The sequence below is a fragment of the Cygnus olor genome, chromosome 19 (genome assembly GCF_009769625.2).
Source record: "Cygnus olor isolate bCygOlo1 chromosome 19, bCygOlo1.pri.v2, whole genome shotgun sequence".
In the NCBI taxonomy this organism is placed as follows: domain Eukaryota; kingdom Metazoa; phylum Chordata; class Aves; order Anseriformes; family Anatidae; genus Cygnus; species Cygnus olor.
In genome coordinates, this window is record NC_049187.1 from 3,507,398 (window position 1) to 3,532,343 (window position 24,946).

At 46.3% G+C, this 24,946-nt stretch overlaps 1 protein-coding gene across 3 annotated transcripts in view; it reads left to right on the forward strand.

The window, feature by feature from the left end:
- Window positions 1-24,946, forward strand: part of PAPPA (pappalysin 1) — a 235,384-nt gene that overhangs the window by 157,741 nt on the left and 52,697 nt on the right. For all 3 annotated transcript variants that reach the window (XM_040531640.1, XM_040531638.1, XM_040531639.1), the window contains exons 11-13: window positions 18,577-18,690; window positions 19,094-19,229; window positions 23,177-23,390. In XM_040531640.1, the coding sequence (XP_040387574.1) occupies window positions 18,577-18,690; window positions 19,094-19,229; window positions 23,177-23,390 (464 nt within the window). The remainder of the gene's footprint in view (window positions 1-18,576; window positions 18,691-19,093; window positions 19,230-23,176; window positions 23,391-24,946) is intronic.

Below are 24,946 nucleotides of genomic sequence, written 5' to 3' on the forward strand. Positions count from 1 at the left end.
TACACTGTAAAAGGAACTTTCCTCTGCACCCCTACCAGTGCCTTCATAGCTTCTTTCTCATTTGAGCTCCCTGGGCTGTAGTACTGTTCAAAGCCCACTGTCTCCAGTTCAGGTGCAGTTCAACACGCATGTCCCCTAGTCCTCTGTCCCCATGCTGTCAGGGTGATCTCCTGCCCTGATTTTCTCCTAAAGCACTGGTAGAGATGCAGCCACGCTGTGCAGTAGGACCGTACAACATACGGTCATGTGGTGGAGAAAACACCACCACGTGCACACCCAACAGAAAGCCCTGCTGTGTAGCCACAACTCAAGCATGTTTGTTGTACCCAGATGAGATGAAGTTGTCACAGCCTTGTTAGAGAAAAAAAAAAACAAACCCAAAACAAAAACCAAGCTGTTGTATTTATAGGCAGAGCACTAGCATATCGCACACTGGCGGAGTGAATGGGAACATACCTCCTGTTATTGGCTGGCCCCTGGGGAGATAACAGTGTGCTATTTACTTCCAGCAAGAGGAATTTGTGCTTTAGCTCAGCTGGTCGTATTACACCCGTTTGAGTGTAAGGGGTTCATTGACCTTTCTAATCACATATGTTGAGAGTCTTTGTTTTCCACAGGAACAAGACAGGCTCGTAGCTTGTGAAAGAGCACCTGACTTGTCACTCTGGAGAGGTTAGGTGGGGCAGCAGGTCATCACTCTGTTAGCTAGCGGAGTGCTTGAGATGAAAATTAACCTAAGATCTCCCCTAATCACCATGTGTAATGATCACTGGTGTGTAAACATGTTTGGCTTCATTATCTGTGCAAGCACTGAGCCTTAGGGTTTTTTGTATTGATGAAAGGAGCACCTTTCCTCACCCAGATATCTTTCAGAGTAGGTTGTGTGCTTGCTGATGTTGTGCAAACTTTTCATGTTGTTGCTGGGTAGTTTCCTGATTAATCAGAGTGGCATTTGTGTTGGCTTCTCATCAGGAATGCCATGAAAGATATGTTTGAGTGCAGTGCACAGCAATATACAGAATACATAAGCTGCCTGTTTGTTAGCTATCCCTGTTCCTCGTAATTGCCCTGGTATTCTCAAAGTGCTTTAGAGCATTTTAAGCATGTTCTTCACGATTTAAAACGTTTTCTCATCCTTAGCTATCTCAAGACCCATTTCTCTGCATGCCTGCATTTCTGCCTTAGTTCTACAGAGGCTGTTCCTGAGGACCACATTTGGCGCTGCGGTGCTGCTCAGCAATATCAGCCTGCCTGCACTTGTTTACTCTTGGAGGATTGTTTGTGAGCAAAAGCCAGAGTGCAATTGCTTGTTATTGTAGGGCTCCTTCTGCAGACTGACCACCCCAGGCCTGTTTGCAGAGCTCGCTAACACGTTGCCCGTTTCCACAGAGTTGCTTGTTTCTTAGAAGTAGGATGTATGCACTTGCTTGTTATTGCGAGATGGATCTTACATGTGGCTTTGTTACTTGTTAGTATGAGGCTGCTGAATGGCAACATACTAAGGGAGCAGAAAAAAACACAGTATAAGATTTGTTTTGAACAACAAAATGCTTACAAAGAATGACACAGTCTTGGCAAACAGATACACATTTGAAAAATGGAAAAGTCACACAGCCCCCCCCCCCTTAAACAATCGCTCTTTCTGCAGAAGCAAGACTGATAGACAGCCACTTCTACTTTCCTGGCAGCCACTCTTCAGTGCTGATTAAGAAATATTCACAGTACTGACAGCATCATATTTAAAGCCAAAGAGGACCAGTCAGCAGCACCACACCAGCACAGAAACGCGAGCACCATTGCAGGGTATTTTTACAGTTTGATTTCTAATCTGGCATCCTCTGCAGGTCTCGAAGCAGACGCTGCTCAGTACCTGTTATCGACTGCAGGAGGAATTCAGCAATAAGGGCATTGCACACTCTCGGGCCGCTCTTTTCCTTACCGCTCTTGCTGTGAGTTTGTAAACAGCCTCTCCTTGCCATCCGCTGCGTGTGAAATATTATCAGTGTTGATGTACTGGTTGTGTGGGGTTTTCTACAGCACTGTTTGTTTCTCAGGGCCTTTCTTGTGCTAAAGATTATTGATGCCAGCATTAAGTCATCAGCTGGTGTACTCTGGCAAGGACTACAAAAAGGCAGTAGTGCTGGGCAGATTTATACCAGCTGAAGGGCAGATCCAGTAGGCATAAATAGAAAGACAAAGGGTGCTCAGACCGATCTGTTTTGTGAATAGCTGCAATTTTTTTAATTTTTATTTTTTGCACTGGAAGTCCCCAGTGACTTGTTTCCCCTACCAGTTCATACTCAGCCAGGGTCAACCTTGTTATAAGCAGGAGCGGGGAGGATGTGGCCTCCTACCACCAAGCTAAGCACTCCTGGGCTTGGCAACGTGCGAGTTTAGGGAGCCATCTCATGGCCTCCGTGGACAGTCCCGCTTGTATCGCCACCGGTGAAGCTGTGTGGGTGAGGACAGTTAAATAGGAAAGCATGGTGTGGATTAGGTCACAGTAAAAGGGTGGCTGTCCCGTAGGGTTCAAGAAAACAGGTCGTGCAGTGGCAGCCTCCATGCTCTCCCTGCGCACTGATTTTTTTCTGAGTGCATTAGTATGTTTGGTAGTGTCTCTTTCTTTCTGGAGTAGGTTGTCCTGAGCATGAATGCTTTGGATATTTTTTTAAGTGTCTTATCTGTACAGATGTGTCTCCGTGGGAAGCCTCTGCCAGGCTGGTTTGGGGAGGGCTCTTCACCCCTGACTCCGTGGCTGGGGTGAGAGGGAGGTGGGTGCAGCCCGACCGCGGGGCTGGAGGGGCCGTTTCTCCTTCCCTCTTGCTGGTGGGAATCCAGTGGATTCATCTGCAGTTCCCTTTTGGCCTCTATAATAGACAGGTGTAGGAAGGGACTGATGGCTCTGTAGGTGGCTTATTGGTGACCTGGTTACTCCTGTCACAGCAGAATGTGCTCAAGCCTTGGAAGTTGGGGTTTACATTGGTAATTTAGAGGGGCAGTCCCCCAACAGCTCTGTCTTTCATTGTATTTCCTCCCAGTTACAGAGAAGCTGTTTAGTTCAAGTCACCATATGAATATATATATATATATATATATATTTTTCCTCCCTGTGCCATTGCCATTTCCTGGTTTTCTCCTGTACGGAAAAAGCCGCACAGCTTAGGCACAGTTAATGAGAAGGGGACTCTTCCCCAAGACTGCTGGGCACACAGATCCTGGGATTCATTTTTGTTCCCAGACAAACCCACCCCCTTCTCCCCCTGGGTACCCCACAGGGGCTGCCATGGAGTAAGAAGCTGTGGAAGAGGATTCTTATTACATCTTTCCCACAAACAGAGGCCCCCTCCTGCCCCTATTACAGTTCCCACAATTGCACTCATCCAGACTCACTGCAACAAACCTATTCTTCAGCCGGCCATAGAAAGATGTCTAGAATTGCAGCGTGTCTGAAATTTCCCACAAAAGAAGAAGGCAAGAACATGAAAATATTCTGAGTACTGGAAGAAAAAACATGGCAGAGCGAGGGCTCCAAGGCTGGTAAGAAAATACTGTGACAAAATTGAAGAGAAAAAATATGAAGTTCTCTGCCACGCAGTTTTACTTTGACTAATAAATATAACTCTGAAGATAATTCCCCAAAGATCCAGCAAAGCCAACAAATAGGGTAATCTTGAACAGGAGTGGGAAGAGAGGAAACCTGCAACTTTTAATGGAGAAGCCATTCCTCTCCTTTGGGGTGATCTTGCTGAGAAGTGGGAGGGTGTGTGTCTGTCAGCTCTGCAAGTGGCCCTTTTTGAACTTCCCAGTTCACAGCCAAGTCCTGTTGCTCTTCAACGGTAAGAGTTTTGTTGTGGTCGGAGGGACAGAAAAATCCCCATTTTTAATAAGATGATTTGCTTCGCAAATGTCTCTGTTATTTATAGCCTAGCCAGCCTTTGAACCACTAATCTCAGGAGGTCGAGTACAAAATCCCACTAAGAGAAACTGTTAATGGAGGAACCATGAGTGATCAGAGACCAGTTCTGGAAAAAGATGAACTGGACACTGTGCACAGGCTGCCGCAAGAGGAATGTAGGTTTGCTGTACTCGTCTGAGCACATTTCCAGTACTGGCTGGTGCACCAAAAGGCTTCAGCTTAGTTTACAGATTCCCCAGCTCTAAAATTAGTACAAGGGAGCCCAAAACATAGTCTCTCTTTCAGCCTTCCCCCAGATGCTATGGACCAGACAGTTTGGTCTTTCACCTGAAGGCTGGGGAGTTGCACCACGAGCCTGGCACCAGGCAAATTCAGGCTGGGGAACTCTGAGGAACATGCCTCCCTTGTCTTAAGTGATGGTATTTTTCATATCTCTTTAATGAACAGGGATTAATTAAGCCTTATCACAGCCACGTTGTCTGGTTTCTGTTCCATTTAAGAGAGGTGGAAACCAGAGCACACAAAGATAAAGCTGCGGTTTGAGAATTAAACCTCAATTCCCCCCAGAGACATTGCAGGCATTGGGCGTTATTGGGCCCAGGTGTCCCCAGGACTAGGAAGCTCAGGAAATCTCCAAAGGGAAATGTTCATATCTTGTATAAGAAGAAAACTCTGTTCAGGGCCTGCTGTCAGTCGGAGTCTGGGAACACAGATCTGGAATGGATTCTGGGGTCATTAAATCCACTGTGTGTTAGCTTTGTCAGCCTCCTCACATCATCCGGTGCGTGAATTAACCAGATTTTATCCTCACACAGTTGGGCTTGTTCCCATTGCAAAATGACTGGAAAACAATTCCACCAAGTCCTTGCTCTAACAGCTAGAAACCTTGTTTCCCACCTGTGTTGTTGAGAAAGCTGGGTTTTGCAACCCTCTTGCCAAAGGAGGTGATGTTGTTTGCCTGGGGATCTCCTCTGGTCCTTATTCACGTCTACATCACTGCTTTGTCTCGTTGGAGCAAGTGGTGCATACAAAGGGTTTGCACCAAGGTGAGGGATGCTCCAAAGATCTGTGCTGTGCCTTCTGCTCAGAAACGATCCCAATGTTCTGAATAAAAGAGAGAGAGAGAGAGAGAGAGAGAGAGAGAGAGAAATGGGATTTCTAGCTAGGCTGGCTTGAAAAGACTCAGCTGCAGTGAGCTGGTTAAGAAAGAGCATTACCTTAAAGGTGCTCCAGAGCTGGCTGGAGAAAAGGGGATGCTGCCCATCACCTGGCTGCCTGTTCCCTGCTAGGAAGGACAGCGATTCAGTGATTCCCTGCCTCTTGCACCCCATCCCCATGTCTTTCAGTGCTCCTCTGCTCGGGGCAGTAGTAAACCAGCAGACCCCATGCCTGATGTCGTAGCCTCTGGATGATTTGTGTATGGGGAGGACAGAGAGAACACAATGAGATGTCAGAGGAGATTCCAAGCAATTTTGCCAAGCACTCAAGGGATTTTTTTCTTTCCACTCCCCTCCCCCACTAGTTTTTAGAATAATTTTTCAAGAGCACATATGCAAGTCATCTAAGGGGAACAGAACAGTGAGTACCAGGGGCTGGTACACTATGTTCCCTTTGTGTACTGTACAGAAAATAGATAAAAGAAACAAAGGATGATGCAGAGAGCAAAGCAGCCATCAGTACTCTCAGAGAGGTTCGGTCTGACCTTTTCAGAGATGAAGGTCAAACCAAAAATCCTCAGGTACCGGAAATTGGTCCTGTCTCTTCCTAGGACCAGGAGACACTCACCGCTAACGAAACGAGAGCAGAATTATGTCCCGTTTGTTGTTGCTGGCGGCGAGGAGAAGAAAGGCAAGAAAGGAATATTGTCTTGGATAATAAGAAGGATTATGTGCTTCTTTAGGAAGTGACTGACCATTTTATGATCATATCTGCCGTACACCCAGCCACCCACCCAGATTACACGCTGTAATTGAAAACAGCTTGGACCCCCCAGCATCAGTGAGCTGGAAAGCTGGACCCCGCAACAACGGCAGTGCTCGTTAGCATGCACTCTTCTGAAAGGAGACCCCCCTCCTCGGCCCTTGCCCCTCAACCTGCCAGTCTCTCTGTCTGCTACTGCTGCTCCCCATCCTTTAGATGCAGAGCATGTCCAGCCATAAGCGTGGGATAGCTCTCCTGCATCCCATCCGGGTTGTTTGTCTTGGGTCCCTCTCCATTCAGAGCCGAATGATTTTGCATAAATGCATCGACACGTCTGCTTTGTTCATGCATGAAGGCTTCTTGGCATTTCTCATCCCACCCCCGCCCTGGCCGTCTTCTCCCTACCCCCCTGGCATGTAGCTTCACCAGCTTTTGCATGATTTCCCTGTGCAACAGTGAATAAACCTGCCCGAAGGATTGACAGTCAATCGAGCACGGTTAAAAATACCCAGACAATTATTTTGGATAGAATTAAAACATGATCAGAAGGAGAGGACAGAAAAGGGTGCAGGAGTGAAACCGTAACATCCTTTACTATGTAATTTGGTTTCATGTTCTGTGCAAGAAAACATGTAAAATATGTAAACAGAGCTCTCCAAGATTGTAATGTAGCTACAAAGCCACAGATATACAGGCAGGCAGGGTGCTATTCTTCAGCAGAACGGAATGCCATCCTCAAAACCACACGATCATTTCTTTAAGCCTGAAAGTAAACTTTCTCATGCCAGTAGCAGAGAATTTATTTTTTCTCTTAAATGAAGGATTGTCTGCACTACTTGTTCAAAGTACTGTAGGCATTTTAGCCCACATTGTCATAAGAGACCTCATATTTTGAATGCCACTCAATTTTGGGGTGTTCATCTCTAGATGTCTCTAAAAGGAATGATTTTCAGAGGATAGTGCTTACCCAGCACTGTCCTGACGGCACACCATAATAGAAGGTCTCTTAAGTCAATCCCTCTGTCCCCACCTGCAAATAAATAACTTTAATAATAATAATAATAAAAACTAGGAACCATTTGGATAAATTCTTGAGCTGCTCTAATTTCCTGGATCGTGCTGCCTTAGTTAGAGCCATGGCTGTTGAGGAACCTCAAATTAATGCTCGTTTTTGGAAATGCTGTCTGTAAATTTTAAGGATAACTCTTTCCTCTGAGGTCAGTGACTCCGGTAAGCAGGCGTGATTCCCCCACCTGGCAAATGTGCCCAGCTCCCCCGGTACCAGCAGAAACCCTGGTTTTCCACCGTAGCCTCAAGGTCTGGTTGCAAGCTTTAATTGGTTCCAGGAAACTGTAATTTGCATGATCAGTGCTGGTATCTGCGTATGCATGTACCTACTGACTGGGAGGAGCCTTCGTTTCAGGAGAACATGGAGCTCTGCTAGCCATGGTGGTCGTTGGACCCAAATCCTTATGCTTAGCACTTTAGGCACTTTGTTTTTTGTGTGTGTGTGTGTGTGTTGTTTGTTTGTTTTGTTTTGTTTTGTTTTTTAATTTTTATTTATTTTCCCAGTTTTGGTAATTAACCCTTGCAAACAAGTCCCTTTTCACACGGTGAAGCTGAAGCATGGGGTGGAGATGATTTATCCAGGGTTGCAAGGTGCTGATCTGGTGACCAGGTGTGTCCCTGTGACTCACCCACAGCCCTGGCCAGCCCCTCCATGGGTTCTACCCCAGTGAATGGTGTGCTTTTGTGCAGCTTAGATTCTTAAAAAATAGCAATGATGAGCATCCTATGAAGGCAATGAAGGCCAAATTCCAAGGTGTGTTCGGGCATTTACTTCTAATTAATCCTAATCCTTGGGTTTAGGATTTATAGAAGTGCCTAAGCATCTAGCCGCCATTGGGTTTCTAATGAGCCATGTGCTTTTGAAGACCCCATTTGGACCTCCGTTTCACATTTCTCTATCCAAATATCTTTGAAAATCTGGTCTTCTTGCAAAGCAGATCTCTTCCTGGTGTACTGTGACCTTTACCTGCTGGAAAAGGAAAGCCTCGCTGTGTGGAAGCTCTGCTTTGTCCCAGCAGCTGTCTGTGGTGGGAAGGAGGGAATAGCCTCAAGTTGCACCAGGCGAGGTTTAGGTGGAAAATTAGGAGACGTTTCTTCTCAGAAAGAGCAGTCAGGCATTGGAACGGGTTGCCCAGGGAAGTGGTGGAGTCACCGTCCCTGGAGGTGTTCAAGGAAAGGTTGGATGTGGTGCTTAGGGCATGGTTTAGTGGGTGACATTGGTGGTAGGGGGATGGTTGGGCCTGATGATCTTGGCGAGCTTTTCCAACCCTAATGATTCTGTGATTCTATTCTATGACGTGGCCACGGTGAGTTCGTCCATCCCTGTAGAGGTGGTGAAGCTGCAGACACTGTGAGCTTGCTCTCACAGGTGGTGCTTGCGCTGCAGTCCCCACGGCCGCTCCTCCTGCGAGCAGCCAGGAGGTTCTGCCAACCCTGCCAGTCTGGGGCACGTGAGGAGGAAACGTTCCACGTGCTCTTCTGGTTTGCCCTGTCGGAGCTGGGGGTTTATCAGAGCAACCAGGGCTCCTTGAGGTTGGAGGAAGGCTGTGGGCTCCCCCAAGGCACCTGCAACCAATGCTTTGGGTGGACTCAGACATGCGTGGGCTGGAGGAAACAAGTGGCTGCCACTCTGTGTCCAGCACGCTCCGAGGGATTTGCTGGCGCAGCATTACTCAGCACGGGGGAACCTTCTGGTTTGTATCCCACGAGCTGCATCTTCAGGTACTGAGAAAAAACAAGCCAAGACTGGTTTAACCTTAATTAAAGCATGCTGAGGTAGAGCTGAGGAGCTGGGTAGGAAACCAAACAGCTTTCTGACCACTGACATGTAACCATAGTCAGCTTCCCTTACCGGCAGTCCCTGCGAGCGCTGCCGCAGCCTTCCCTGGCGCTGTTAAGCTCAGAGCCTCTTCCCAATGCATCATCTCCCTGGATGTAACCAATTAAAGCCTGTTGACAGGCCAGAGCAGACTTAACCCCTTAGGAGCTGAGGCATATGTACATCTTCATATAGGGAAAGATGACAATTGGGTGTCTGGCTGGCTTGCTGGGAGCACGGCGTGGAAAGCCGAGCGGCTCTGGGAGGGAAAGGGAGAGGGGAGAGGGGGATTTGCAGCCCCAGTTATCTCTGCCCGTGGAAGCGCAGTGTGTTGAGGGTTGCGTGTGGTTTATGCGGCGTATTTACATGGTACGTAACCCTAAACAAAGCTGAAAAGCATGACTTTAACTCTGGAAATAAAAGCGCTGGAAACCCCTAGGTTTCTGCACATGAGAAAGTTTTGTTCTTTAAACACACAGATGTTTTCAAATGAAAAATCGCTCTTTTGACCTTTCCTGAATGCGATCATGTGGTCAGAGCTGACATTAACCACTGCAGGGCTGCTTGCTCCGGACACAGGCAAAGCTTGGCAAGCCATCTTCTGAGCTCCTGGTGGCACCTGCGTTGTCTCACATCCCTTGGAAGCTGCTGCTGGGCCCCAGGCACGCTTTGGGTGGTTCAGGGGAGGTGGGAACGGGATAAGTAGGGTTTGTTCCTATGATGCATGAAACCAAGTGTTGTGGTTTTCTCCTCTGTGCTACTTGAAAAAGGTGTGGCTTAATTTTCCTTCTGTTTGCCTGTCTCCCTATCAGAAACGTTGCCTGAGTGCTCCCAAGCATCCCCGTACGCCCCAGCCAGCAGCACGTTACTCTGAATGGATGAGGCAGCAATTCTTTAGGGATTCTTTTTTGTTGGTCTTTCTCTAACGAGCTGTGTGCTTTCTTCATTCAAGCAGATTTACAGGACCAGCTCTGGGAAGGAAGGAAGGGATGTTACCAAGTGGATTGTAACAAGCCTAATCCTGTTTTGCCTCACAGGAGTGCCAAACCAGCAAAACTATAATGAATCCAGTCGGATCCACTAATACAATAATAAAAAAATACACTTAAGACCTTCCCAATATGTGGCACATATTCTGCCTTTGACAGCTTGATTTCCTGGTGCCAGCTGCTCCCAAATGAAAAGCTCCAGTCAAAGGAAAAAAAAAAAAAAGAAAAAAAAAGCCTTTGCTCTACTCATCAGTGGTAAAAGCTTATGGGATGGGATTGTTTTCCTTTGCCGCAGCACCCCACGGCCAGCCTTGGCCCGCAGATATGTGTGAGCTTTGCTGTAGTGGACCTAGCTGGTTCAAGTTAGAGACAGGCAGTTCGGGAACCCGAGTGTGCAGCCAACAATAATGTTCTGGCTACTGTATTTGTTTAACCTCGCTCTCCAGTGGATGGATATACAGTCTGCTAAAGCACTTATCAGTCTATAATGCCTTCACACTTTGGTGAGCAGCAATGTGGAAACTGTAGACAGGAGCTTTTGCTGCAGGTTGGAAATGTCTTTTAGCTTTAATGAGAGTGATGTTTGCAAACTGGAGGTTTGAGGTCTCGTTTGGGAGCTGTTTCTTCATGCTGTCTGTCTAGCAGGTTGCGTTTGGCTGCTATTTCTAACAGGAGATGTATTTGTAAGTTTGGACGTAACAGAAGAATGCAGTTTGGGGCTAATCCTAAGAAATACCCCTTCTTGGTGAGCTCCTGGCAGTGCTGGGGGGAAGATGCTGTTGTTTGAGAGCAGCACCTGTCTGTCCTACTGCTGTGCTGAAGGAAAGGAAACCTCTGATACAAACAAACAGCAGCACATGGCAGGCAAATTGCTCGGTTACGCTTTCATGTGCTTCGTATGAGACCCTGCTCTGTCTGCTTTGGACCTTGAGCCATCGCTTGCCTTCGCACCTGCTCAGTGTGCACGGCTGAGTGGCAAGGGAAGTGGGAGCAAGTGCAAATTGCCCTCGTGAGCCCCAGATAGTAGCATGTACTTGTGGGCTTGTGCAAAAGATGAGTCGATTATTAAATGCCATTACTGCAAGTATTTCTTCTTCTCTCGCTCTTGTTGCATAGTTTCTGGCCCCGGCTCAACTGACGTCTTTGGGACGATCCTTTGAACCATGCGAAAATCATCTGGTTAGGGTTTTGCCGTAAAATTAAAACTCCATATTGTTTTTTCCACAGGACCAGCTAGCATCCTAGATATTTTGATTACACCTGGCTGGATGTCAAAGCTAGTGTGGGTTTGGGATAGGGCCAGTCAGAACTGATTTACAGGTTTTTTTGGGTATACCATGTGAAGTTTATGGTATTATGTGATTTTGATTTTAACTCACTCGTTTTAAATGAAGTTTGCTTTGAATTTGGAGATAACAGAAATTCAAAGGAAAGCTCAAAGAGTGCAGGTCTGCATGATTTAAAAATTAAAATATATTGTTCACACAGACCCTTTGGAAATGAAATAACTTCATTTTTGAGAAAGCTAAAGTTAATAACACACATTGGACACACATGCAATCTGGGCCATCATCTAATGTAGCGTCCCCGTAGCTCTCACTCGCTTTCCTGAAATTAAGTCCATGTATATGACAAAACAAAATAGTCTTTGCATCTCCTACTCATTTCTGTACCACAGCCCTGTGTTACATCACATCCACTACTCTACCCCTGGAAATTTCCCTTTGGAAATGAACACTATCATTTTTACTGTATAAGTAGAGGCATTTATCATCGTGTCACATTGCAAGCAACCTAGTGATGCCAGCATCATATCAGCTTTGGTATTTACACACACTTAAAGGTCGCTTTTCAATTAATAAAAAATCCAGCCAAACTTTTAGCTGGAAGTTGTGGTTCTTTGCTGAGAAAACCATAGTAACAGGCTAATTGAATGCCAGGTCTGCAAGCTGCAGACACCATCAGCTACTCCAGATTCAAATGGGAAGGGGCTGTGCTGAGGCTGGACACAGCAACTGGCAATGGGGCTTTATTTCATCCTGCAGCAGACATAATCTGCTTCCCAATCCTACAGCCAAATCCTGTTCTTCATTACACAGGTAAAACTGACAGATGAGATTTCCTCTTACTTCTGAGCCAACTGAGTCTGGGAGTAATATAGCATCAGTGTGTTACCCCAGGAGTTTGATCAGCTTCCAGTTGATAAAGCTTTTCTGTTGCTCACCTGTCTGGATGTTTTTGTCCTGGAGAAAAGCAACCATGCTGTACTTTTTCATCTTTTGCCTTCAGACCTTTAAGTACCCCAATGAAAACAGGCAAAAACAGACAAAGAGCACGAAACTTAGTAAAACTGTGTTTTCAAACGCATTCCTTGCCCCTTAAAAGCACCCCTACTGAAAAATTATTTCACTGCAAACAAATCAGACACAGAGGATATGGAGAGGTTTGGAGTAGAAGCTACAGTTTATGAGCATCAGAGGAAAGGGAGAGTTGCTGCTGAGGAAGAGGAAGCAGATTAGAAGGTAAGAAGGCTATTGAAAAAGGAGGACATCAGTTCCATTATCTTATGCTTGTAACATGCACGGATGAATCTTGGCTTTGGATTTCTTTCTCATTTTGTTTTTACAACAGTGGAGTGTTGTAAATTTGGTTAATGCACAGAGAAAATATTATATATGGATGAGTTTGGAAAAGGTAACTTTGAATGTTTTCCTTAAATGCAGGAGGCCAACACAAAATGACCTGATTTTCTAAGTTAGTCATCAGCTGTTGACTCAAATCTTCTGACAGGACAAATGCAGAACACTGAAATACCAGATCCGGAACACTAGCAAAGAGGCTATTCCTATAACATTTCTGACTAGAACCTAGAAGAAAACCCCGAGCAAAATTTATGATGTCCCTTAACTAAGGCTGTTGTGTACCATTTCCATCTGAGCTCTGCGGACTCCTGAGGTTTGAAATGGTCTTAGAAATTGGCTGATTTTCGAGGTGTTTGTTGAAACACAAATGGTGGCCTTTTTAATGGTTCACTGCTCACTAATATGGGCAATTTCATTTTTTCTGTAACTCCAACCCAATTCCCAGCCTAAATGAGAAGAACAGTGCAACAGCTTTCAGAACAGATTGGAGGTCTGTGCTGCAGTAGGCAAACTGGGTGGTGTCCATGTGGCAGTCAAGCTGCATTATAATATTGGGCAATAAACAGGCAGGAGCCTTTCTGATATTTAGCAACTGCACTGGAGCTTCTCATCCTTGGGTAAAATTTACCTTAGGATGCAAGAAGAACAGAATATTTAAGAATATTGGGTAACGGTCCATCCCCATATCTGGCAGTGGAGAGAGAAGGTTTTCGTCTGTAAGGGATGTGTTAAATGATGCGTATGTCGTGGTTGGGATTCTCTGGTATATCCTGAGTTACATATAAATAGTGTTCTGCAGAAAAATTGTAGGTTAATTAGGATTAACCTAAAAATTGTAGGTTAATTAGGATTCATTATTATAGTAGTAGTCTGTTCTTTAGTTGGATCTTCAAACAGAATGTCCTGTTTATGTCTCCACAGGTCTCATACTGTTGTGTGAGTATTTCCGTGCACTTGTACAACATCATGCAGGATGTTGCGTGCACCACAAATCCATGGTGCTGTGGGTTTCACCAATGTATCCTGCTCCTGCTTGTTTTGAGGTTGCTGTTTTGCGAATGGGACAAGGTATAACCTGTTTTGTCCCAGAAACACCCAGCAGTGTCTGTCTCGGTGCGGAGGTGGCAGCAGTGCAGTCCCCAGTAAGAGGAGGGGAGAGGCAGTGTGCCCAGGTGGCCAACAAGGCCAACAGCATCCTGGCCTGTATCAGGAATAGTGCAGCCAGCAGGACCAGGGAGGTGATCGTCCCCCTGTGCTCGGCTCTGGTGAGGCCGCATCTTGAGTGCTGTGTTCAGCTTTGGGCCCCTCACTACAAGAAGGACATGGAGGCCCTGGAGCATGTCCAGAGAAGGGCAACAAAGCTGGCGAAGGGCTGGAGCACAAGTCCTATGAGGGGCGGCTGAGGGAACTGGGGATGTTTGGTCTGGAGAAGAGGAGGCTCAGGGGAGACCTTATTGCTCTCTGCAACTGCCTGAAAGGAAGGCGTGGGGAGCTGGGGTTGGCCTCTTCTCACAGATAACTAGTGATGGGATTAGAGGGAATGGCCTCAAGTTGTGCCAGGGGAGGTTCAGGTTGGAAATTAGGGAAAGAGCAGTCAGGCATTGGGACGGGTTGCCCAGAGAGGTGGTGGAGTAACTGTCCCTGGGGGTGTTCAAGGAAAGGTTGGACGTGGGACATGGGATATGGTTTAGGGGGTGACAGTGGTAGTAGGGTGATGGTTGACCAGATGACCTTGGAGGTCTTTTCCAACCTTAATGATTCTATGAATCTATGTTTCTATTGTCTGGGACACGATATCCACTCCCCGCTCTGTCTCCAGAAGGAGGTTGCTCTCTGCTCTCTGACAGACCAACACTTGTGATGGCCCTCACAGCCGTACTTAGTTTGAAGACACGGTCTGGAGGAAGCCCTGCCATGGGGGAACAGATGGGATTTGGGGAACAGACAGCTCTGCGCGCTGCAGATCCGCTCTGTTTACAGGCGCCTGTGGGCACGCAGACAGGCACGTCCACTCCAGCCGCAGAGTCAGCCATATGCCAGAGCTGAGCAGGGCAGCATCCTGCTTTGAATAGCAGCTTTGCCTGCCTGCATTTAGGATTATTTCGATAGAGGAACATGAGAGATGAGAAGGACCAGTGTGTGCAAAGCCTGTGGTGCCTGGCTGTGCTCTCTCAGGGGGAGGGAGAGAGCTGGGTGTCATCTGTGCATATTTCACCCACTCCTGTGGGAACGGATGTCCTTCACATGAGCTTGTGCTTATTTGTCCCATCTCCTTCTAAGTTCTGTGCACCTTTTTGTGGCTACCAGCATTTATCCTCAAGATACCTTTGTGACATGGGGCAGTATCATGCTCATCTTACTGACAGTGGCCTAGGACTGGAGAAGCCAATTTGGGCTGTAATGGGGCCGTGCACTGGACACAGTTGTGTTGAGAGCTTGTCCAGTGCCCAGTCCTTGGGATCAGCCACCCTTCACATGTAGTTTGCTGGCAACAGGGACCCATCAACTCAACATAACAGTGCATGAAGTCAAAGGCAGCCACCATCACTTCTGGCATGGTAGGGGCTGGCTGTGGAACATATTGTGATGCTGCCTGTGATTTACCTGTGCAGAGCTGCTGCTCGTGGGATGGCTGGGCGACATTCACAAGGAAGCCTTCCAAAATTTGTTCTTCAGCAAATTTTCCCGTGTTACCTGAAAGGAAAATGTTATGAGGAAATGGAGCTGAGTGCAGTTGTAAATGTGTTTTAGATGTGGCAATGAACTAAGCACTCCTGATATATCACTTTTCCCTTCCTGCTGACACATTCCTTGGTCCCCTTGAGTAAGAGAAGGAAAACAGGAGAGGCAGTTTGAAGAACATGTTGTCCCTGTGATTGACAAGAGGCTGTATAAATCAGTCAAAGGGAATCCTCCAGGCATTCCCTCTTGTGGGAAGATCCCACAGTGCTCTCTGGCCATGCTCATTCTGTCTCTCAGTGTTTGTGTACAAAATGTGTGGGTGGGAGACGAGCTGGATTAGAACCTCTGAGAGGAACAGACATGAGCTTTTGTAATTGAAAGCAGCTTTCTAGGGAGGGGTATGACATGGGCTTCCAGTAAGTAGACACAAATAGTCCCCAAATACTTTGGAACAGATACTAGGCTCCTGTGGCTCCTAGCTGCTGTGTGGGTCTGAGAACCTGGACAAGCCCCAGTGAGTGAAGTTTCAACTCCTGCCTGATTCCGTCATTCTTCAAAGCAAATACTTGAGTGTTTGGTAACACCCTGAAATGAAAAGTACAGCTATCCCTTCTTCCCTCCGCAGCTGTCAGGTGCTTTAGCTGCTGTTTTACATCATTATAGCAAACAGGAGGATATTAGGAAATAATTTATTTCTCATAAGCATGAATTTGTAGCCATGAGGAGAGGTGATGCTCTGCCTTGCAGGCCATCGGAATGCACTGAGTAGCCATTTTCTAATCTTTTTGTCTCCTGATGCTCCTTTCTTGTGTGTGTCCTCCTCTTCCCTCTGAATGCAGCTGTCCTGTACTGCTTGATTGTAATAATTGCAATTGCATCCTTAGGTGCCCTCACACTGCTGACATCTGCCAGGGATGCCTTGGAGGCAGAGGTATGAAAGACCTCTTGCTCTCCTAGCAAGTCATTCTCAGACGTTGCAGTTTTTGAATGATACTCAGTAATTGGTTAGAACAGAAAAGGTGATGTGTTTACCACAAGTCTTTGAGCCTGTTGAGATGGTGGAGTCTGTATGTTATTGGGCCTGTTTATCCAATCAGGTTGTTATTAAAAAAATCTCAAAGAAAGTTTTTGCACCAGCTAGATTGGCTAGGTAGCGTCTAGTGTAGAAGAGGTTTTCGTAGTCACTCCTAATGTCATCTGTTAGACTTTTTGCATACTTCTCAAATGTACTCTTCTCATAAAAGATCATTTTACATTGGCACTGTTTTGATTCCCTTGTCTGAGCAGCAATGGATCAGCCTCAGCAGGAGGAAGCTTATCTAACCTGCTGAAACCAGACCAGTCTACTGAGCCTGCACAACTCAACTGCACAAGTCTTGAACACGGGCTCTTTATGCAACGCTAAAATTTTTGCTAATGGTCTGAGGCAGAACCAGAACGTGCAAGAGTTCATACACACACACACAAATCAAACTAGGCATTTAAAAGTTATCAGAGATTTCCAGCCCACCTCAGCAGGGGTTTATTTTGGGTTTCATTCAAGCTTTTGGTGAAGGTCTGGGTAAATTTTTAATACAGGTTTTCACTCATCCATTATGTGGCACTTAAAACACACCGACTGTCAGGAATCTTGTTTCTTTCAACCACCTTTGTGGAGAAATAGAGCAGGAGGAGATATAAGAATAAGAACAAAATCATATAAAAGTAATGAGACCTTTGTTCATGTCAAAGAGCTCTCTGACCATATAAACTGCAGATGTGGGTAAGATAAATTCCCTAGCTGGAGAAGTATTAAAATAAAAACCATGCTCCCAACAAGAGGCAGGCTGCTGAAAATGCAAGAAGGGAGAATTGCGAAATAGTACATGTCGAATTGCTGGACTGGATTTCAAATGCCAAAGATAGTTTATGTAAAGCCTTGCTCTGCTGTAAAATGTAACACTATCCACTGGCTAGTCTCAATGAAGCTTGGTCCCAGTTGTTTTAAAAAATAAATAAACTAAAAATCTTCTTCCAGCCCATTAAAGCTGATTTATGTTTTGCCCATAGATTCCTCTGTGCTGGATCTTGAGGGACTCAGATTATAGAAGTGATTACCTCACTTTCGTCCAATCTGGTTTCTCGTTCTGAGGCATCCCGGGCTCTCTTTGCATTGCCCTGACTTTGCCTGCTGAGACCAAGAGGGCAGTTCCCCACACGGTTACCAAGTGGGCATAGGATTTTGACCAATTAGAAGCACCTCTGTTAATTCTCTTGTTTCACTTCAGTGTTTTCTTTTTGTTTAAATAATAAGGGAAATTGCTTATGGGAGCAGCTGTACTGACAGCCCATCACCACCAGATTGCTCAGTTTATTCTCCGGTCTTGGAAAGAAATCTAATAATGTCCCCAAAAGTATATGGCTTCACTTAGCACCTAACGCAGGTGGTCTGTGTGATCAGCCCTGGGCTCCCCTGTGGGCTGGTCGCATGGTTAGCACAACCGCTGGAGGAGGTTTGCTCTCTTGGTTCATAGCTCCATTGCCAGTACACAGCATGACCACGAGGAATTCCCTCTCTCTCCATGCCACTGAGTTACCAAAGTGGTGTGGATCTTAACAGGTACTCTTCAGATGCTCCGAGAGCCTCAGCTGGAAGCATCCCTCTAGTGCAGCTGGAGCCTTTTGGGTTGTGGACGTTGCCTTTCATGTTCTTCCTCAGGGAACGAAAGCGATAGTCATGCATATGCCTTTTTTTTTGAAGCAGCTTCACTGAGCTTTGCGGTTTCAGGGTAAATCCTACCATTTCTTGCAGCTTTGTTTTCACATAGTGATGGCACTGCAAGACTCCGTGGTACTTAAATTCAGGCATTCTCAATTTGGGCTTTTCACCTCTGCCAGCATTTGGGATTCATCTGCTTGTTCTTTACTGAAAAGAGAAGTTTGCTTATAATTCCATTGCCGCCTGCCATGGAAAGTGCTGTAGATGTAGGAAGAAGATGATTCAAATTACAGAAACTAGTTAACAAAACGAGAAACAAGTTTGCTTAAATTGGTTTGTACAGACAGGACTTTCCTGGCTACGTTTATTTCCAAGTTTATATGGCCATCTGTGGCTTCCCTGGGGTTACAGTAATACGCAGGTTTAAATAGGACATTGCTTGAGTACTGTGGCGAGCATCTGCAGACTGTCTGTGCTTTGAGTTGGCATGTTCAAAAGTGATCGTCACTTTGACTCCAGTGGGAAGAGCTGCGGACCATTTGGGTGGGAGCAGAGTTGGGCTGAATGCTGTCAAAGCCCTTGTTGTACCAAATTAAGAGGAAACTGTTGGCTGCCATCCGACTGCTGTGAGTCTCTTGCTCCTTTTTATGTTTCAGTTTTTCTCATTGAGGTGGAAGACCTGGAAACTTCACTTTTGAATAATCTCATGGTGTTTAGAAATGTCATTAGCATGTATTATTTTATTTTAGTAGTGCACCTGGACTTTTTTCCCACTTTTAACAGCCATGCTCTTTTCTTGCTGTCATCTACATCTGTCTTGATGTTTCTTTTTTCTCCCTCAGACATGTCGAACGAAGGTGATTGACTTGAACGATGGCGTCTCTCAGTATGCCTGGTATCCCTGCACGGCCAACTTCCAGTACTCCCACATGACACAGACCATTTTCTGGCTGAAGGTAAGAAGCACGCATGTCGTTCAGAAGTCTCCTCTTTGCCTGCATGTACAAAGTTTCTCCAATAGGTGAAATATCATCGGACAGCCTTCCCAGGGCCAGGAGGGTCCTTTCTTTGAAGTACGGTTAGTGCAAAATAGCAAAGCAAAGTCTCTAAACACCATCTAGAGAGTTAGTGGAGAAGTCCCCTCCTGTGGCAGGTCTGTTGAGTTTCTTAGAGGCTACTGCTCCAGCTGCAAGGCTGTTTAACTCAAGTTTTCTCTAGTTTGTGTAGGAGAGAACGGAAGAGAAGACTCCTATGTGACCTGAGATGGGAAGTGATAGTTTTAAAGCCCTGCTCTTACTTTTTTTTTAAAGTGCAGCACAGTTCTTCACCCAAACCTTTGTGGGGCTTTTGTTTTCCCAGGCTTATTTTTCCCAGCCAATGGTAGCTGCGGCAGTCCTTGTTCACCTGGTCACTGATGGCACCTACTACCTGGATCAGAAGCAGGAGACCATTGGTGTGCAGCTGTTTGACACCAAAGAGCAAAGCCATGATCTTGGTAAGACTATTTTATTCACATCCCTTTTTATTGCTTGTTTAATGGTACCCCTATTCACAAACTGTGACCAATACTCCTGCTTAGTTTTCCCAGGATCAGACAGAAAAAGTGCTTACTTAATTGTCCAAGACCTGAGTTTGACTGGAGTCTGTTGAAAAAGATGCATCATTTTTCCCAGACATTTCTCCACACCTGTTCACTGTTTTCAGAAGTGTTTAGTTCCTCTTTAGCCATTAGAATAAAGCTATTTTACTGCTTCGTGCAGAGAACCCCCCTGGAGAGACATTTACAGTGATACAGATGAATTGTGGTAGTGGAGAGTGAGAGATTAACCCTGTTCTGTACCAGCTGGAGCAGCAAACACTTCTGTTTCACAAGGTGTAGTTGGTTGGATTTCCCAGTCAGAGGGGGCCGCATCTAGTTCTGCTTGCAGGGAGGTTTCCACAGCTATTTAATGGCCTGGAAACTGCATCTTCTAAAGCTCCATTGTAATGTCTCCCATAAGCCTGGAGGGGCTCCAGGGATGGCTGCTGAGCCAGCTGTATGAAGAAGGCCATTCACTAGTGCCATTGTCCAGTGTAAGAAAATCATCATCAAGATGCTTTGATGCCTTACAAGGAGATGGTTTTATTACTATCAGAGATTTTTTTTTTCTTTCTGGGATAACAAAGTCTTCATGAGAAATGTCAGTTCATCTAGACCAAATGTTTTCATGCAGAGTATTCCAGGTTTGATGAAGGTCTAACACCAGGGCCCTTGTCGGCTGGTTGGAGGATTCATTGCCTCAAGCAAATATGCCTGGCAGAGGCCACGGACCTGCTAGTCATGGTGAAGTCCTGGGACAGAACATTTTGGTTTCTACACTGGGCACAAGTACCTGGACCTATGAAAATTGTGTCTGGTGCATTGATTACAACTGCATTTATGATCCAGGATCAATGAGCTCTCTCTAGCTCCCAGCTCTGTGTCAGGGCACAGCTTGCATAATTCCTTTCTAGCCTTCCTTTGCCCTTTTTTCCACTGGGAAGAAAGCTGGCCACATTGTCTTGAAAGCAGTTTTTTTAAGGAAACATAGCCCCCTCACCCAGCTTTCTGTTTTACCAGAACTTTGCAATTTTGACAAGCTCAAACGCAAATGAACTTCCTCCTAGTGATGAGAAGAAGAGACACACACAAGTGGACAGTGTTGGATGACTGTCCGCTGTAATATGTAACGTTCGTGGGATGTAGAAGAAAAGAAAGAAAGTATGTATGGTGTCTGCTGTCAGAGAACAAAGAGAAATTCAGAGCAGTTGTGCAGGTTGAGTCAGGATAGCTCCCAGTTTGCCAGAGCCCCCGGATTGGTCTTATGCTCCTCCTTTTGCAAAACAGTGGCACATAGCTCTTTCCCTCTGAGAAATAAATGACGGAGACACGAGCATGCCAACAAATACTTAATGCGACATTTTACAAAGAGACAGACAGACAGACAGATTATGAGAGAAAGAGAACAAGAAAGAGGAGCAAAGAGGAAACTGAGGGCGAGGTTTTGAAATCCTGGACAAAGTTGCAACATGGGTTTGGCATGGCTCAAACCGACGCCTGCAGATCTTCACAGCTGAGATGCTGCCTTCATCATGGAAAAGCCCCTCTGACCTCCTCAGGGGAGGCTTTCCTGGAGCAGAGAAGAGGTGTAGGTAGGGTACCCAGCAGTTCTCACTCAGGCAGAGCTCCCAATCACTGTTTTGTCTGAGTTCTGGGTGCAGCATTAAGCCCACCTCCCGGATGTTGTATTTGATGTTTTTGAATTATCACCGTGGCAAGCTAGAGACTGCAGCTGAGATGCAAACTTTGGCGTGCACCAGATGCAGAAGTGACTGTAGACAGTCAGCCAGCCTTAAGCAGAAGTCAGTGGCTAGCTGAAAGTACGGCCAAAAGGAAGAAGCAATAATTTAAAGCTTGATCAGTCCTTGGTGTGTTAAAGCTCACTCCCATGAGCAAAGCGCAGTGTATCCAGAATTACTTCTTTCCCACCCTGGCCAGAGAAACCTTTTCCCACGTGGACTCCCAGAAAATAATGAGAAGCTTCTTTTGTGTCTCGGTGGGAGATGGAGAGGTTGAGATGCCAAACACCTCAGCACTCTTAATTCAGAGCATTTGTAGATACTGGGCTTCGGCTGCTGGGTACTTTGCAAGAGGGATTGAGGACTAAATAGGTGGATACAGAGCTACAGGAGCAAGCACGAAGACAGCTTTAACACCCCTGCCAGGGGCTCTTGTACTATCTAAAGTAGGTTTGTGGGTTTTTTTTGCTAATGAAGGCAGTTTGGTTAAATGAACCTGACTTGTTCAGCCCCCGTTCACCTTGTCAGGATCAGAAAGCGCCAGCAATTGCAGCGCAGCTCTGAGGTCTGTTTTGTTGTGGACACCACCTGAGTGCGAGGAATGAAATTGAAGTGAATAAACAGCCTCATACCATAAGGTCTTTTTTGGCTTTCCATCAGAGAAGGCAGAAACTTCCAAGGAATTTGGGAACCCGGGATTTCAAGTATTAACTGCACCTGTTTGTAAGTGAGAAACGTGCACCGTTCCACAAGGAGCTGATATCAAAAGACCTGTGGGAGGCAAGTAGACAGGGAGGTTATTTCAGGGTCAGGTAAAGACCAAAACAAAGAGAGGTTGACTTTTTTGTTTTATTTTTTTTTTGTTATTACAGGAAGATTTTTTTAAAGTAGAGGGTGGGAGATGGATGTTTAAAGAGAGTGGTCAGAAGGCTGTCTTAATTCACAGGAAATCACTTTCTAAGGAGAAAAATGAAAACTTTTTTATTCCTTCCCTTTTGAATCAAGAAACCTGAACTGGAAAAAAAAAATAATAATAATAGAGATCCCTGAGCCAGTTAAACATGCAAATAGAATTTGTTTTATTTCAAATTCGTGAGTGTATCAGGGTAGCCAAAGGGCCTGGGCCAAAGCCGTTGCTGGGGGAGCTCCAGCGAAGCGAACGGAGCTGGAGCCAAGTTGATCCTCGGAGCGGTGCCACGGAGCTGCTGAGGCAGGGCTTTGCAGTCAGCAGTCCAGCCGTGGATCTGAATTAACGGATTTGGAGGCCAAACGACAGCTGTCTGTCCTTTGAGTTACCCCTGAGATGGATTTGGCCCCTGCGAATTCTCGTTGCCTCTACTTGAAGGTGGGAATTTCTCCCTGAGTGTCACTGAGCACTCCTCTGCTGAAGAAAGGGGATTTATGAAGTCTACTCAGCACCTCGCTGGTGCTGCTGGGCACCTTGACCTCTTTGAGACACTTCTGTTTTCGTGAGCGACAATTATTTTCTTCTCAAATTATGTCATCTGTAAAATCCTCAGTGGGTCCATCACCCTTTTTTCTCTCTCCAGTACCATCTTTACCCTTTTTAGGAAAGAGCAAGATACCCCAAGGCTGAAAACCATTAAACAAAAGCAAAAGTGGGCACGTTTGGCATAGAGCTGATGCAAAAAAAAAAAGTTTTATGTTGAGTGCTAATGACATGCACGGCTACAAACAAGGCGCTGGTGCACTGCCCGTGGTGCACAAAGCCACCCAGCCTGCCGGTACCATTTGATGCACGGGATAAAGGCTCCAACTGTCCTCTCAGGCTGGTTTCACAATAGCGCGACTCCGCTTCCTCTGTGATGGTTGCTCCTGATTTAACAGAGCACAATAGAAATGTAGCTGTGGTCTAAAGAAACCGCTCTGAGAGCCTGCCGCGCTTGCAGAGAGAATGGCAGCCTTTCTTCAGCTGTCTGGAGGGATATACTTCTCTGCTAAGCTCTCCAGAGCGATTTGGGAAGCCCCTCCAGGCAGCTTACCATAACTTTTCAGCTCTATAGGGCCGTTCCTATGGGTGAAATGCTTCTGAAGTGCCCATGGCCTCAGGAAGCGATTGTGTTAAGTCTGACCCTTCCTCTGATCTTGTCTCTCCTCTGGCAGGTGTCCACGTCCTGAGCTGCAGGAACAATCCCCTGATTATCCCCGTCATCCATGACCTCAGTCACCCTTTTTATCACACCCAGGCTGTCCTCATTAGCTTCAGCTCCCAGTTTGTGGCCATCTCCGGGGTGGCCCTGCGTTCCTTCCACAACTTCGACCCCATCACCATCAGCAGCTGCCAGCGAGGACAGACCTACAGCCCAGCGGAGCAGAGGTGAGCCTGTCAGCCTGCTTCCTTCTGCCTCGCCACCCACCGCCCCCGCGCCGGGGCTGCAGGGGAGGCAGGAGGGGCACCGCGGCTGAACCCTGCTGACCCCTTTGTGTTGCCGGTAAAAAAAAAAAACGGCAGTGTTCTCATTGATCAGGATGGATGGGACATTTAACCCGCATAGGATACTGCTAGTGAATTATTTCCTCTTCCTTTCTCCTCCCTCCTTTATCCTAAGCTTGGAATTGGGGCCAGTTAACTCTCCGTGCATTCCCCTGCGCGGCAGCGTTTCAGCCGCTCACACGTCGGCCTGGATCTAAATGGCTTTGTGCTGCTGAAGTGCTATGGGGACCTCCCACGGAAGCATTTGTGGGGAGACAAAGTGATGCTTGTGCCCCGATGGGGCCGGGTCCTGCAAGGTGCTCAGCCCTGCGTGGCGGGCGCCCGATCGCCAGCGCTCATGGTGCTTTTACGGCTGGGGAAGGGCCCTCAGCACCTCTCTGGATCCGGCCCCCATTCTGAAAAGCTCTGTGGGACCCCCCAGGATGAAAGGTTTATGGCTACCGTTTTATTCTTGTTGTTATTACAGACACATCAATAGATCACCACCAACCCCTCTCAGTCTCTGCTTTACAGCATCCCACAGAGATTGTGACCTTTCGTGGCCTCTGGTGCAGCAGCTTCATGGATCCTTTCAGCAAGGCAGTGAAAAGAAGAGGGGAGAATTTAGCAAAACCCCTGAAAGAATCATCTATTTTTCCGCTGTGAATTCAAAGTTGTGAGCAGTCGTCATACCATAGCAGCAGCAATAGTAAAAACAAGTTGCATATCCCAGCAAAGCTCTGCTCAGCCTCCTAAGCAGGCTGTCAGGTTCTTTGATAATGTTCTGGCATGTTTTTAGGACCTGCTTTTATTCCAGGAAAGGGGGGGAGGGTGAGAAGGGGGAGAGGGAAGGGAAAATAATAAAAAAAAGGAGTATATCTATAGCTAAATCAATCCAGTCCGTGTGTTCTGACCTAGATTCAAGGAGTCTGATCATTCTGTGCAGCAGGTTGTATAAATTCAGAGGCCCAAAGACAGCAGGATCAAGTTTCAGATGAGAAGTCTAGTTGTGCAAGTTTGGCCAAATCCCAGTGCAGGAGCAGGACAGAAACAGAGTGAGAAAGACCCACTGAAAGGAGATGGTGAGAAGCAACAGGGAGCTCGAGAGGGCTCTGACACAGGACCACATTCCTCCCTCTCAAGTTTTCAGTAGGAATTGAACCATTTGTTCACTTATGAAATTAGAAGTGCTCTGTGTTTAGAAAGTTATTTCCTTAATAAAAAATGTGTTCCCCTTAGGCAAAGCTTCAGAAAGCCTCTGCAGCACAACAAACCAACCTTTAGCAATCTGAAGAAGAATCACCTGCCATTTGCCTCCTTTTTTTAACTTCTTTTTTTTTTGATAGTGTTTTGTTTTCATGATGCACTGAATCATCTCAGCCTCTTGCTCTCTGAAACTTGAGTCAGAGCCTCGCTCATTCAGAGTAACGTTTCAGGTCTTGCAGGTTGCAATGCTGGAT